The 14,600-nt window shown below is 29.5% G+C and overlaps 4 protein-coding genes across 4 annotated transcripts; 1 reads left to right on the top strand and 3 right to left on the bottom strand.

Annotated features, from left to right (window-relative positions):
- The first annotated feature begins 4,682 nt into the window (after positions 1–4,682).
- Positions 4,683–6,111, top strand: LOC132938726 (nuclear nucleic acid-binding protein C1D-like). Its single transcript, XM_061005733.1, has 2 exons — positions 4,683–4,855; positions 5,427–6,111. The coding sequence occupies exon 2, from the start codon at positions 5,438–5,440 to the stop codon at positions 5,888–5,890; it is 453 nt and encodes a 150-aa protein (XP_060861716.1). The 5' UTR covers positions 4,683–4,855; positions 5,427–5,437; the 3' UTR covers positions 5,891–6,111.
- A 2,651-nt stretch (positions 6,112–8,762) lies between these two features.
- LOC132939167 (dnaJ homolog subfamily B member 1-like) lies at positions 8,763–11,411 on the bottom strand. Its single transcript, XM_061006198.1, has 4 exons — positions 10,295–11,411; positions 10,053–10,227; positions 9,800–9,971; positions 8,763–9,005 (listed from the first exon to the last, which is right to left on the bottom strand). Exons 1-4 carry the CDS (start codon positions 10,439–10,441, stop codon positions 8,837–8,839), a joined length of 663 nt encoding a protein of 220 aa, XP_060862181.1. The 5' UTR covers positions 10,442–11,411; the 3' UTR covers positions 8,763–8,836.
- A 55-nt stretch (positions 11,412–11,466) lies between these two features.
- On the bottom strand, positions 11,467–11,802 carry LOC132939169 (dnaJ homolog subfamily B member 6-like). The gene is made up of 2 exons (XM_061006200.1): positions 11,735–11,802; positions 11,467–11,668 (listed from the first exon to the last, which is right to left on the bottom strand). The coding sequence occupies exons 1-2, from the start codon at positions 11,800–11,802 to the stop codon at positions 11,467–11,469; spliced, it is 270 nt and encodes an 89-aa protein (XP_060862183.1).
- A 43-nt stretch (positions 11,803–11,845) lies between these two features.
- Positions 11,846–13,515, bottom strand: LOC132939168 (NADH dehydrogenase [ubiquinone] 1 subunit C2). Its single transcript, XM_061006199.1, has 3 exons — positions 13,243–13,515; positions 13,030–13,173; positions 11,846–12,117 (listed from the first exon to the last, which is right to left on the bottom strand). The coding sequence occupies exons 1-3, from the start codon at positions 13,436–13,438 to the stop codon at positions 12,068–12,070; spliced, it is 390 nt and encodes a 129-aa protein (XP_060862182.1). The 5' UTR covers positions 13,439–13,515; the 3' UTR covers positions 11,846–12,067.
- Between the last annotated feature and the right edge of the window lie 1,085 nt (positions 13,516–14,600).

Genomic DNA, 14,600 nt, shown 5'->3' on the forward strand with positions numbered 1-14,600 from the left:
GAGTTATAAACTAATAAACACAGGAGTGTGAGTGTGCCGATTTTTCAAGATAGAATGTTCTTTAGAAACTGGAGATCGAGTATGTCTGCGAGATGTTAATCCGAGTCTGGTAGCTATGGGCTTATAATCATACTGCGCATGACGGACGCCCAATAAAGAATCAGCAAACCTTCGCTGAACTGCACATTACATTATATAGGAGAGACTGACTAACTGAGGTAAAAAGATCGAATATTTCTTAGAAAGCCAGAAAATGAACAAATTGTATTACTTAACACTTCTGAATACACAATTCAATATCAAATAGCTCTCTTGCACCAAAAATTGAATGAAAAATCGTTACCGAATACAACTCCAGTAGATAATCTCTATACATATTTTAAATAATTTGGGACAAAGGCATATAATATCCAGAACAACAGCACAATGCAATCATAATACCGATCCCTAAACAAAATAAAATTTAGAAAAAATTATACAGTAGGAACTCGCGTTTAAAAAAGTGGGTTAGTGGATGTCGCTCTGCTGTACAGTAGGTTGCAAGTGGGTCACTATAATGGATGGTGTTAAATTTGAATTCAATGATATTGAATAAGAAAAACGATTCTGAGCGAAAACAGTCAGTCAGCCTATGATATTACTAAGTATATTTGATGATATTATTGTGAATAAAGTAATTTATATATTTAACTATTTACGTGGAACCTTGTTTTGAATTTTCAATCCTTAGCTATAAAAGTTGAACATTTTGTAAATTTTTAACTGCAAAATAATTATTAAATTTTGTCAAAATTCGGACTTTATATGATTATAAAAAAAAATTATGCCTATGCCTTTTTAATATTTTTCAACTGCTATTGTAACAATATATTAGGAGCCTTGGAGTTAAGTTAAGTTAATATGGCACCAATAACAAAAAGTTGAAAGTTAAAAGTTAATTTAACTAAAGGTTAACTCAGTTAAGTTAAAAGTTAATACACACTTTTTGTTAACTTTTTATTAAGTTAAAAAAAGTTAATTTGTTTATACAACGCTAGCGTACTTAATTTTTTTCCAACCCAAAACTAAATTATGGGATAAAGTGTAAAATACTTCATACACTATTTCTATATAAGTTAGATTCCGATGATATACATTTTTAACTTTAAACAATTTACGATACATATTTTTTGACATGAAAACGAAATGGTGAAATATTATAAAATTAAAAACAAAATAAATTAATTTAACTTGCTTCTAAAAATTAAAAATGAACTCATTAATTTCACGTTAATTAAGAAAGAAATTTAGTTAGTTAACAGTTAAGTTAATGAAAAGCCAAAAGCAACTAGTTAATGCCCAGCCTTGGAAATACTAATAAAATTGGAAACTGAAAATGTTCCTTAATAGTTCAAAACAAATCAAAATATTTTAAAATTTTATCGTGTATAAAAAATGCAAATATAAACAACCAAGGAAAATTTCATGTACATACGTTAATTTGTTCTAGAGTTACACCAAAAACCAAAACCGATTTTGCGTAAAAATTCCCGTTTTTCCTTAATTTGGATGTCGTTTTTCCAGGTGCTTTTGAAAACGATTGCACCAACAATATTCACTTTCCCATCGAACAAAATACTGAAGTTGAAAATCGAAGCATTATTTCGACTACTTATCGTGTACACTTTACATAGACACCAAAATAAAAAAAAACACATCATTGTAAAATCAATAGATTCATCGTTCCACTCAGAATCTAAAAGCAAACTACCAACTCCAGATTCTTAAACAGAAATAACTATTCACAATAATTAGCTCATTAAAGAAGGATTATTCTTAGGGAACCAGGTTATCAATATTCAAGTGTATACAAAAAAATTACCTTAAGTTAAATTCATAGTAAAAAAATTGAAAGGGAGGTGTGGGTGCCTGCAGGCAAATGCACTTTAGGAAACAAAAAAAAAATTTAGATGGCACCTAGCTGAATGTCAATGTTTAAAAAAACTATATAATAAGATCAAAAAAAGTCAAGTTTATAAAAAAAAAAGTTGAAAGGGGACGCGAGAGCCTGTAAGCAAATGCATTATGAGAAGTAAAAAAAAAATTAGATAAAATGTAATTCTTTTAATACACTTACAAGCGTTTGACCGAGTCTGGCACGCAGGGCTTTTATTTAAGCTGAAACTCATCCTACCGTCTACTTATTATCTTCTACTCAAGTCCTACCTAGAAGATCGTTTCTTCTCGGTACGTTATGGTTCATCTAATTCCTCACCAAAACCCATAAATACAGGAGTCTCCCAGGGCGCAGTCACTGCTCCTCTGTTATTTAATATTTTCGTATCTGATCAACCCACGCTGCAGCCCACTAGCCTCATCGCTGACTTTGCCGATGACAAAGCTATTTTAACCAATAGTCATGATCCATCCATTGCTTCCTCGCATATCCAATAACACCTATCCCTCCTCGAAAAATGGTATAAGGAGTGGGGCGTGAAAATAAACGAATCTAAATCCATACAATGTACCTTCACTCATAGGAAGGGAATATGCCCACCTATATTACTTTAAATGAGCAAATCTTGCCAACCGCGCAGAGCACTCGCTATCTAGGTATAATTATTGATCAACGCCTCACATGGTCTCCTCATCTTCGCAGCAAACTGCTATCCTTAAACAATCGATTTCGCCTTTTCCGCTCTCTCCTAACCTCCAACCACATAAAACTACCAATCAAGCTTCTAATATATAAACTTTATCTTAAACCAATGTGGACGTACGGAATTCAATTATGGGGCCCTGCAAAAATTTCAAACACTTACCGTATTCAACGCTTCCAATCCAAAACGCTCCGAGCTATAACTAAAGCACCTTTTTACGTGTCCAACAAGACCTTACATAACGATTTGGCCATCTCACCCGTCTGCGATGTAGCTAGAACTTTTTATAGACGATTTAACTTATCTGCTAAAAACCATGATAATCCCCTAATCAAAGGACTTGCGTCGACCAAACATACCCGACAATCCTAGGAAAAGACTAAAAAGGCGGTGGTGTCGGGACTTATTAATTTAGTTAATTGCCTAATTTTATTTATAACTTTATTGTTAACTTATAGAAATGTATATAAATAGCTGACAAAGTGTCTTCACTGGAAGGCTTCTTAAATCTGTCCTTTCCTCAAGCCACTTTTATTCACTTATCTATTTTACTTATTGTTCATTTTATGTAACAGATTGTAAATAAAAAATTAAAAAAAAAAAAAAAAAATACACTTAAAAAATATATAGTTACGAACTAGAGACTGCAGTCTATAATCTCCAGGTTTTTTAATTATATAGTAAGTACACAACTACTCAGTGTACTCCCAAGCATAGCCGGTTTATACTAACGAGCATAAATATATATTTATAAGTAATTTATAGCCGATAGGCAAACCTAAACTCCCTAACCAGAAATTTTTTTTGGCTTACAGTCTTTATATTTATTATTAAATAATTTTTGTATATAGTTTTAATATTTTTTTTTTTTTTTTAAACAAAAATTAGTTACTTTTATGATTGGTGACAATATAACGTATAACTGATCAGTTTAAAAAATGTCAATGAAATATTTTAATTTTTTCGACTTATAATGCTCACTTTGCCCGTACGCTAAAAATCACTGGGTTAGTGTTGTTACTTTTAATATTAGATTGAATAAAGCTTGTAAAAAATATCAAACTTGTGAAAAAATGTAAAAAAAGGTCAAGTTCCAAACTCCCTTCCAAAATAGTCGGCCTATCAAAGTAGTGAAATCTACATTGTGGCAAAATCTGCTATTTTTTAATTCATAACCTCACTGCACTCCTACATTAAAAAGAAACACTCCTCTTTTATTTGTATTGTTTAAAATTATAATAGATAAATTAAAAACATATTAATATTCTTATTGAATTATATAATTTTGATAATAATTGTTAATAATTCGTATTATATTTACGCGCGGTTTTCAAATGAACCAATGAGTGTGGGTGTATTCCATATGGCGCCGTGGCACTATGGGGTTTCATAGAATAATGATAATACGCCACCCGGGTGACGGGTACTTATAAAAAAATAGACACAGCGTTTATAATTTATAGGTAGTTGAAAACTTGAAACGTTATTGAATATAAATGAATTTAACTAATTTAAATGCTAACATAAAGATTCTATTATTTAAAGTCGTTATAAGGTTATCATTTTTTGTTTAATTACAAAGGAAAATTCAAAATTCAAAAATATTCTATATTTATATAGCATTATAGCAATAAATTAAGTCTTGATCATAATATTTTTAACGAACTAGGTTGCAATAATTCGAGTATTTCAGAAAGACCTCATAAAATGGTTTTGATTAATGGTATAAATAGATACTTGAGTGATAGACTTAAATCGTTTGGTAAACAATTCACTGGATCGGACATGCATAAATACTATTAGTAAAAGGCATACGCTTAATAAGCAGATTTTATAGTAGAGCGTAGTGTAGTGTAGTGAAAACCATGATAAATTATAATATATTAGGTATATAGTATATACTATATTAATATATTATACACCTAATTTATCATGGTGAAAACTACATTAAATTTATGAATTTGTAATTATGTTTATGTTATCACAATAATATTGATAACAGATTGTAAACATTGCTCAACCCACGTTTTAGCTTCAAAAACCCATACACAGTAGAACGTCATGATATCATGTTATATCATGCACTATGCAGTAGAATATAGAGTCGGGCATCAATTGTAATATTATTAAATTACCTAAGGTTCATTTCACACTTAACCGGCTTTACCGAAATTGTCGGTAAAACCATTGTCCATCTACCGAGGGCTACGAACTTGGTGAGTTTAACAATTTACGATATTTCATTAGACCATTTGAATCATATTATTGTATCATCATAGTCAGTACATTAATTTCAAAGATGAAATTAAATATATCACCTACTAAAATGTGACGAGGTTTAAATTGGTACTTGTGACTTGCATACAATAAACCAATGCTTCTAAAAATGTTTAGCACAGAGACCAAAATGTTCATCTGATAATCTATTGCGGCCCACATAGTTTATACCTACAGTTAAAAACCTAATGTACTATTTGTGACGCCTCACAAATTGACTTGTCCACCCAACGGTTGAGAAATGCTACAGTATCTATACAGACATAAAATGAGATGAAATAAGAATTTTATTAATGATTGTATTTTTCACTAAACATAATAAATTGATAGTTGATACCAAAAATTCATCTTAAACCTTTGTCAACCAAAAAAAAAACCAATAATATGGGTGTATCTTATATAATTTATGATGACATTATGATCTAAAAGTATAATACGTTATTATTATTATTTATTTTAAATGTGCAATTAATAAAACTTTTTATTTTATTTTCAATTTTTGTAATTTAGATCAAATTAAAATGGCAACATTAGACTTGGATGAAGAATTACTCAAAGATGAAGAGTTAGTTGCAAGCATTCAAAATTTGGACCATTCAATTGTAGATATTGAAACGTTACTAGAATCACGAATGGATTTAGATTACAACTCTCTGTCAGTGGAAGATAAAATTAAGCATGATCTACTTATTGCATTTGCATTGAATAGTTTGTATTGGATTTACCTGCGATTGGATGGTGTTGATCCAACTTCTCATAATATAAAAAGAGAATTGGATCGTGTAAAATCAACTATGGATATGGCTAAAGGTGCTATGGCCAAAAAAAATATGCTAAGAGTTGATAAAAAAGCTGCTGAAAGGTTTATCGATCATGCTCTTTGGACACCAGAAGATAAGAAACGTAGGTCTCATAATATGGAAAACCCAAATAAAAAAATAAAATTTGATGAAAATGGTGACCCAACAAAATAAAATTATTTTAAATAACTCTTTTATTGTGATGCTCTTTTTTGTATTGTAAATTTACAGTAAACTAAGTTGTTAAATTGTGTCTTAATGTTATATTTTTTTTTTGTGTGTGTTTTGGCACTTTTAACCTTGTTAAGGTTGATAAAGGAGACAACTATTATAACAAATGGATAAATGAAATCACTAAAATATACACAAATACACAATGTATTAATCTAATTAAATTTGGTAATTTTGTTTTTATTTAATACTTTTTACTATTATTTTTTTAAATATTTGCTCAGTTAAGATATTAAATGTAATAATGTTTTAAAATAGGAAGTTTTTGGAATTGAAAATTCCCGTGGTGTCTCCTGGGTAACGCTAATAGACTCTAAAAAATAAAATAGAAAAAAAGTGTACCTATACGTATTGGTACCCAAACGTGGTATTATTTTCAAAACATGATGTACCCAAACGTTGTATTCATTTTTGGTTTCTGAAAAAATGTGTACCTACCTAAACGTGTTACGTGTGTTCCCAACCTTTAGACCAATTTCAATGTAAAAATATCTTTTTTGTTCCAGCATATATTTCGACGTTTATTTTTACGAATAATCAGTACCTTTACAGCTGTTGAAAAATTGCCTTAGAGGTGCTCTTTTTAATTGGTTTCACATTGACAATATTTATGTTATAATTTGTATTCTCATTTTTTTTTTTTGCTTTGCCTCCCCCCCCCCCTCCATTCCTAAATCGCCCACTGGTCACTGATAATTATTATAATTTTTTATTTCCTACTAAAACATGTACGTAGTACTTACCTAGGTAGTAGGTATTATTGCTATCAAAATAGGAATAATGAAAATATGAAAAAATAATTTTTTTAAGTGACTGAATCTGAATGTATATTAAATATAACTGGGAAAAATAAGGTGAATATAAATTTATTATAAAATATAAATCCATATTCATTATTCAATTACATGTTACTATTGTTAAATAGTCAAAAATATTAAATTTGGAATATAATAAAGCTAAAATGCTACAACTAAGCTGAAATGTAGTATTCAACATTTACGAATGGGGCCCGCGGGTCTGTGTTGAGTAATTTTGCACTTGGAACGCAGTTTTTGAATTGTTAGATTGAGGCGGTTGAGTTCCTCAACTTCATAATTCCCAATTCGAGCGAAGGCCGACAAGTACTGAATGCAATCCATATAATAAGATATCGGTCTAATAAAAAAGATCAAAAGTACTTATGGATTATTGGATTAGTAAGAAATAAATGTATTCTATGATTTAACCGAAAATGCATCAAATCGATCTTGATTCTTGACCAAGTACTCCTCTGTACTCCAAATGGAGGTTTCACTAGGAAGTTCAGTACCTACTTAAGTACTTCGGTGCAACATAAAAAAGTACCTACGTCAATCACTCGGTCGTTTAAAAAATTGGTTATGGTATATTTTTGTTGCAAGACTTGACACTTGTATAATACTGGTCTAAGAAAGCCATGTCGCCATGTATAATGTGTATAAATGGGCGATAATCATTATATAGGTATAAATGGTATAATATACTTACACACAATATTATATATTATGTTATAACTTATATCATACAAGTTATATGTATACCTATATATGTTGCGATATACGTCGAATAACAGCTAGGGCTGACGGTATTTTCGGTATACCGGTATTTTAAAATTATTTTGATAAACGGTATACCTAAATACCGATATGGTACGGTATACCGAAATAATAAATACAATTTAACTAGTATCGATATTTTTTACTTTTATTGTTTCACATTATATACTTTATTATACACTATAATATCTATAATACTACAATTTATAATAGAAAACAGCACTAAAACCGTTCATTTGGTTTTTTACGGTATACCGTTTACCAAAATAATTTTAAAATACCTTCAGCCCTAACCGTACCATTTCGGTTTTTCGGTATACCGTTTCAAACCGATATTGAAATCAATACCGTAATACCGAAAATTATTTTCAATACCGTCAGCCCTAATAACAGAATATTGAACAAGGTACAAATGTACAACTATCATTATTACACCTTTTTTTATAGATATAGGAATAAAGGATTATATCATGACAATAAATATTATCATTGATGTCATCTATCTGAAATCCAAATATGTTGTTCCTCGCTCCTGCAGTAATAATATAGGTAATGTGTGCACGCATTTCAATTTACTGTGATAGATTGTGTAATCTAGTGTATATTGTATAGTTAATAACAAAAATAATTATTAATATTATGCCTTTAGAATTTATAAAAGTGAAAGAGGCAGCTGAAATATGCTAGTTCATAAGGCTTTTTTAAGTCATTTTGAAAGTAAAAACAACGAAAACAGCTATTTAAAAATTTAAAAAAAAAGTAAAGCCAGAATACATTCAAATGAATGTTTCATTTTAAATAATTTACCTAGATTTCATGTTCATTTGTCCGATATTGTCAACATCGAAACTAAAAGATCAATAGGAAATTTAAAGGAACTTGCTACGAAAACTACATCAGGGAATAAGGATAACTCATAAGTCATAACCCATAATTATTTTTTATAGTTTAAAATCATTTTTAAGAAAAATTACGAAAAATTATTTTTTTTACATCCTAATTACATGGTATTATTTTATTCATATTTTATATTAATTTGAAATATATTGTATTACAGCATAACAATTTCGAAACCCATCAATTGATTGTACCCCCAACAATAAATGAACGTAAAAAAATCGGCTATGTCGCAATAGTAACCAATAGGTAGATTTTTATTATCATTAAATTGTGTTAAAAAGTTAATATAATTAAATAATTTTCATTACATATATGAATTATCTTGTAATAATATATTTTCTTATAAAATTTAATTAACATAATATGATCATACTAATTATATAATTAGCATAAAACAATTATAACTACTTAGTATTTAGGTATTTATTTTTTTGTCGTTTAATGATTCACAAATTAATGTGTTATCTGAAATTGGTAAATAAAGCGGATAAATTATGTCAAACTGGATGATTAGGTCACCACGTTTTGATGGATCATTCATATCAGGCATACCTTCATTGTGGATTACTTTAACGTAATCTTGCCTAAACATTTTGAAAAATAATTAATTTTGAGGATGTAAAATTATTGTCTATTTGTCTATTGAACTCATAGACAATAAAGAAATGGTTAATGGATAGGTCACGACTATGCTTATCTCAAGTGAGGTCGTGTTCATGGAGGGTCGTGAAAGGGGAGGAAAACTGAGGCGAATTATCACTTATTCTTTATTCGTTATATTGTGTGGTTATACCTATAATTATACTAATTACCGAATATATATAATAAAAATCGCCTCACTTTTTTATCAGTCTTGAAACATCTGGTGGCCTATCCATTAAATTACGTGATACCCGTATGCGTTGTCTCCGTCTTACAAAATATGTAAAACATGGCAAAAAAACTGTTTTGCGCGGGATAGAACCACTCCCCCTTGGTATTTATAGTAAAATTACCAAAATTCCACAACGCATAGGGAACAATTTTATCTGTCTCAGAGCGTTTTTATTTTTTTTTAGCATTTGCCAATAGTTTTTAATAATTAAATCAAAAAAACAAAAAAAATCCCAATGTTCTCAAACTGATAACTTTAATTTTATTTATGTTATCCAAATAATAAAAACGCTACGACCCAGATAACGCTGTTCCCTATCCGTTGTGGAATTTTGGTAATTAAATACCAAGGGAGTGGTTCTATCCCGCGCAAAACAGTTTTTTACCATGTTGTACATTTGTAAGACGGAAACAACGCATGTGGGTATCGCGTTCTCTTAGGTACTTTATTATCTATGATTTAACTAGGTAGGTATAATAATTAATAGTTAATTTAATTTCTTACGTTATGACTTCCGTGATATTTACTCTTAATACTTTGTGGTCTAATGTGTTAATAACAATTCTTATACCAAGTAATAATTGTTTCAACAAAACCTTTTGAACCATAATTAAATTCATATTATCTCGTTTGAAAACTTTATGGGGTAAATCCTCCGTGGTAAATATGTATACAGCTATTCAATACATTACTCAAAATTAACTTATCGTCCATTCATTTCACATTTTCAGTCATGTAATATACAAATATACAATACTTTTAACATTGTTATATCCGATGTCTGGCCTTGATACCTCAGACTTTATTGTTCCTCCTGTGGGAAATCCACGTGGTATATTTATTTTCAGAACTTGCAGTTTATTTGATATCGAATCACAAAGAGTACTAGGGTTTCTTTTAAGCTCAACTAATTTTATTGATCCATTAAAAATCTAAAAAATGATTTGCTAATTAATTATTATATACAAAATTTAATCAAGTTTTTCCAAACAAAATTACTTCGTTCAATGTTAATTGAAGGCGCAACTTTACAATATCCGGTCCACCTTTGTCTTTTTTTAAATCGATAACTACTGAACCATTTGATTTAATGAACAAATTAGTTATTGGATTATTGAGTGTACAATACTCTCTACAATTGTACATTTTGATAAAATAAAGTCAAATATATTTCATAAATGTTGAGAAACTAAAATCATCATAGTCACAAATTAGGGGGCGAGGCTTATCCATAAAGGTTAACTTCCCCCACTACCCTTCAAAATCAGCTGTACACCCGCCACAAATCAAAAAAACCAAGTTTTTTGAAGATATTGGGTCTAATATATCTATATCTCAAATCAAATTTGCAGATGTTATTCCAGTGAAAAGACCATAGATTTAACTTTTAAAAAAAGGGTTGTAATCAGACTGGGGTAATGAATAAGAGAAGGGTAGATTAGATGTGGATTTGGCCAGATTATCGGCAACATCATTACCATGTACCTAACCCAAAAAATACCTACCTATTACAATAATAAAAATAATAATAATATATAATAATTGGTACAATGTTTTTGGCAAAAATTAATTCAACCATTCTCCTAAAATATTAGTTGACTGACTATCTTTGCTCAAAATTGTTTTTCATGTTCAATGAATTGTCATTGAATTCAAATTTAACACTTACATTACAGTGACTTACTCAACACCTACTGTACAGCAAAGCTGCTACCTACTTTACCCCTTTTAATATTATGATTTTCAATTATATACATATAGACAATATTAACAAAATACAAATAATAGCAATAACAAGGTAGTTTGTATCAAACCAGCCACTGTCTTTAGAATATAATTTAAGCAATAAGTGTTGGGGTGCATTGCTATAGGTTTGTTTAAAAAAAATTGTAGTTCCTCCTCTAAATATAAAACTCAAATTGCACCTATGAATATCACACTTGCATAGCCAGGGAGGGTGCCGAAATGTTCAAAAAATGGTCTATGACAATTACATCAAATACAAATTTATAAGCTGTACAGGAACCGAAACCTAAAATAAAACTTTGACATCAGTATTCTAAACTTATGACTTACGGGAAACCCTAGTTAAACCAACCCTGTGTAAATGCATTAACAGCCCCCCCCCAAAAAAAACCTGGCTATGCCACTGGAAAATCTGACTATGTTACTTACAAATATGTACTTTTCACATCACAATGGTAGGTCCATGGACCAATGTACAATTCATTGGTATTTACACCTTTTTTAATTCCCTCTTCACCATATTCATCATATATAGCTCGGCGAAATGGGTCAGATAATACCTCATATGCTTCACACAACATAACCAAACAACAATTTTGAATTTGACTATTTACTAATTTGCCAAATCTATAAATTGTAGTAAATAATGTTAATGAAATTGTTTGTAAATTATAAATTAGCTAACTCGCATACGCTCTATGTATGTCATCTTTGGTACAATGTCTTTTTAAATTTAATAATGAATAGTAATCGATATCCATTATTTTAAAATAAGTTATATACTTATATTATGTTAAATAAGAATTCAAAAAAATTAGTTTTTAATTTAATAGCTGAATAATAAACAATTGTTACTATAGATATTTGTTGGTTTATTACAGCTGTATAAACTGTACGTAAAAATAATCTACAAGGCATACATTTTACATTTCTTTACAATTCAAAGGTTCATATTACACTTCAACAATTTAAAATTTGAAAATTTATCTCTGATTAACTAATTTTAATTTTGTAAATTCTTAGTAATTAGCGTACAGGAACCCATTCCTTGAATAATTCGCCAACTTTCTTGCGTTCTGGAACAAAAAAGTTTTTATTAGATATCTGATACTTTTTTTTAATGTATCACAAAAATGATTTGAGGAATATGCAAGTTTGAGTAATTTATGACATAATATTTTTATATAATAGGTATAGTTAGGGACGGCATTGAAGAAAAATTAAGGCCAGGAAAATGTGTTACCCAGGCCACATATCATGTATACGTCATAAGCGTAATTATTTGGGTTTTAGTGGGGGAAGATCATATGTTATACCCTCCCCCACTCTTACAATATTTTTATAATCATTCATTTATCTGACCTTTTAGTTTATATTATATGTTAGAGGTATATGGTGATTTTTTATCAAATTGTATATATTATTCTTTAACATTTTCAAAAAAGTCCAAAAATTCCAAAAATTGCTTTAAAATAAAAAACTTATAAAACTTGCCATATTATGATGAGCCATGAGCATGTTATTTTACCTTAAGCCATTATTTTGAATTCCAGTAAAATGAACTTATGGGGAGTCTTGTTTAAATTTTGAAGACTTAGGTATAAAACAAAATATTTTATGAACTTTGATGTTGAAAAACATAATAATTTTACTTTAGATCCTAGGTACGAAAAACCTTTTACAATATAATTATTTGAAAAAGAATGGTTATATGTGGAATATACCAAACTGTACACAACATTTTTTAAGTCAAATTTCGATAAATTAATGTCCAAATTAGTTTTGAACCTGTAAGAACTTAATACCACAAGATGAAGAATCCAAACTTGTTATAAAAATCCATATTTTGTAATTAGATTGATCATTATGTTAGTACGAAAATAATCTGTTTTGAATCCCTGTAAGTGTTATGTTAATATGTCCAAAAACCAGGTGGCACATAATTTGTTTTTCGGGTGGTAATTGACTGAATAGTAAAAATTACAAACCTGGAGCTTGAAAATCTTCAGAGTGTAATTGAATGTAGTGTCTGTACATGGCATCTTTGTCTGCCAAATATGAAGTTCTATATTGTTTGTAATAATAGAGGGCAGTAGCGCCAACAATTCCAGCGCCTAGCTTTACATGTATGCCTATACAACAATTATTTATTCAATATAAATACATATAAAGTTTGCGTTTAATATAACAATAAGACTCACCAGAATAAAATGGCCTTCTATTAATTGTATAGGTGTACCAGACTGAACCCGCACCCAATACGAACCCCATGAAAGGAAACCATTTGTCTTCCAACCATGATGTGTGGTATTTTTGGAAATCAATCCCTGGTGTCAACAATTTTATTGGAGTTGGATCTACAGTGGCTGCCACTTCATAATCCACAATGGGCTTCATTTTTAATCTTCCCAAAAAAAAATTAAAAACTTAGCAAAGGTAAAAATATGTATTTTTTATTTGACCTCTTATCAATGTTATCAACGATTTTACAGTGCCCGAACGACCGATTGACTTACCAGTATTGCCAATCGCTTGTAGCATAGAACTCCTAGAAGACTAGAATATTATAAGGTGATCAAACTCGTACGGCTGCCTCATAGAGTAATATTACTCTATGGGCTGCCTGCATGAAAAAACGTACCGAAATGAGTGGCACTATTAAACGGCCACAGGCTGCGATGCGTGCGTCAGGGTTGCTATTGTTCTATGCTTCGACCGTATAAACTATAAACTAGTATTATGGACTATGGTCGAAGGTTCTATGCACATCGTGGTTCTATGGTTGCTACTTTAAACCGTCTAGTACAAGAATCAGAAATTGTTCATCTTTTTTGGGTTTTTTGGAAAATATATGCATTATTTTAAACCATACCTTTTATTTTATAGCTTGTACGATTGCGCATTTATACATTTGCATAATATATGTGTATATTTCATAAATATTTTACTTTCTCAATTTTTAATTGAATTAAAAAAAGTCTGATTTTTGAAAACTTCAAGAGTAAAATCCAGGAATAATATGATACAATAGTACAAAAATAAATTATTATATTGAACTTATTAAAGAAGGGAATACATTATGTTGAAAATAGTGATAAATAATTATTGATTAATAAAATAGAATATTAATAATTCTGATAATTCATAGAACAAATTGGAAATTTGGAATATTTAGTTATATATAAAGTGTTTTTTTCCCCAAACTGCTAAAAATTATGAGGTGAGTTTCATCAGAATAGTATGACTCAAAGCCAGAATTTGTATATTGGGGGGGAGGCACTTAAATTAAAAACATTTTTGCAATGCTGATTTTTAATAATTAATGAAAAATGTTAGTATATTTTTTTTGTGAATGTGGAGGTGGGGTGCCCTTGGTACAACTCAAGTATTAAAAAAGGTTAACATTTTATAAACAGACCACTCAAATTTTGAATACTTGAAAAAAAAAAGCTTTCCGGTTCATAAAATGATCCATTTCTACACTTTCTAATATACAATTTTATTTATTCCTGTTGTAAAAAAATATATACATACAGTTATTCATTCTCCAAAAATTAAA

The sequence above is a fragment of the Metopolophium dirhodum genome, chromosome 2, assembly GCF_019925205.1.
Source record: "Metopolophium dirhodum isolate CAU chromosome 2, ASM1992520v1, whole genome shotgun sequence".
Classification (NCBI taxonomy): domain Eukaryota; kingdom Metazoa; phylum Arthropoda; class Insecta; order Hemiptera; family Aphididae; genus Metopolophium; species Metopolophium dirhodum.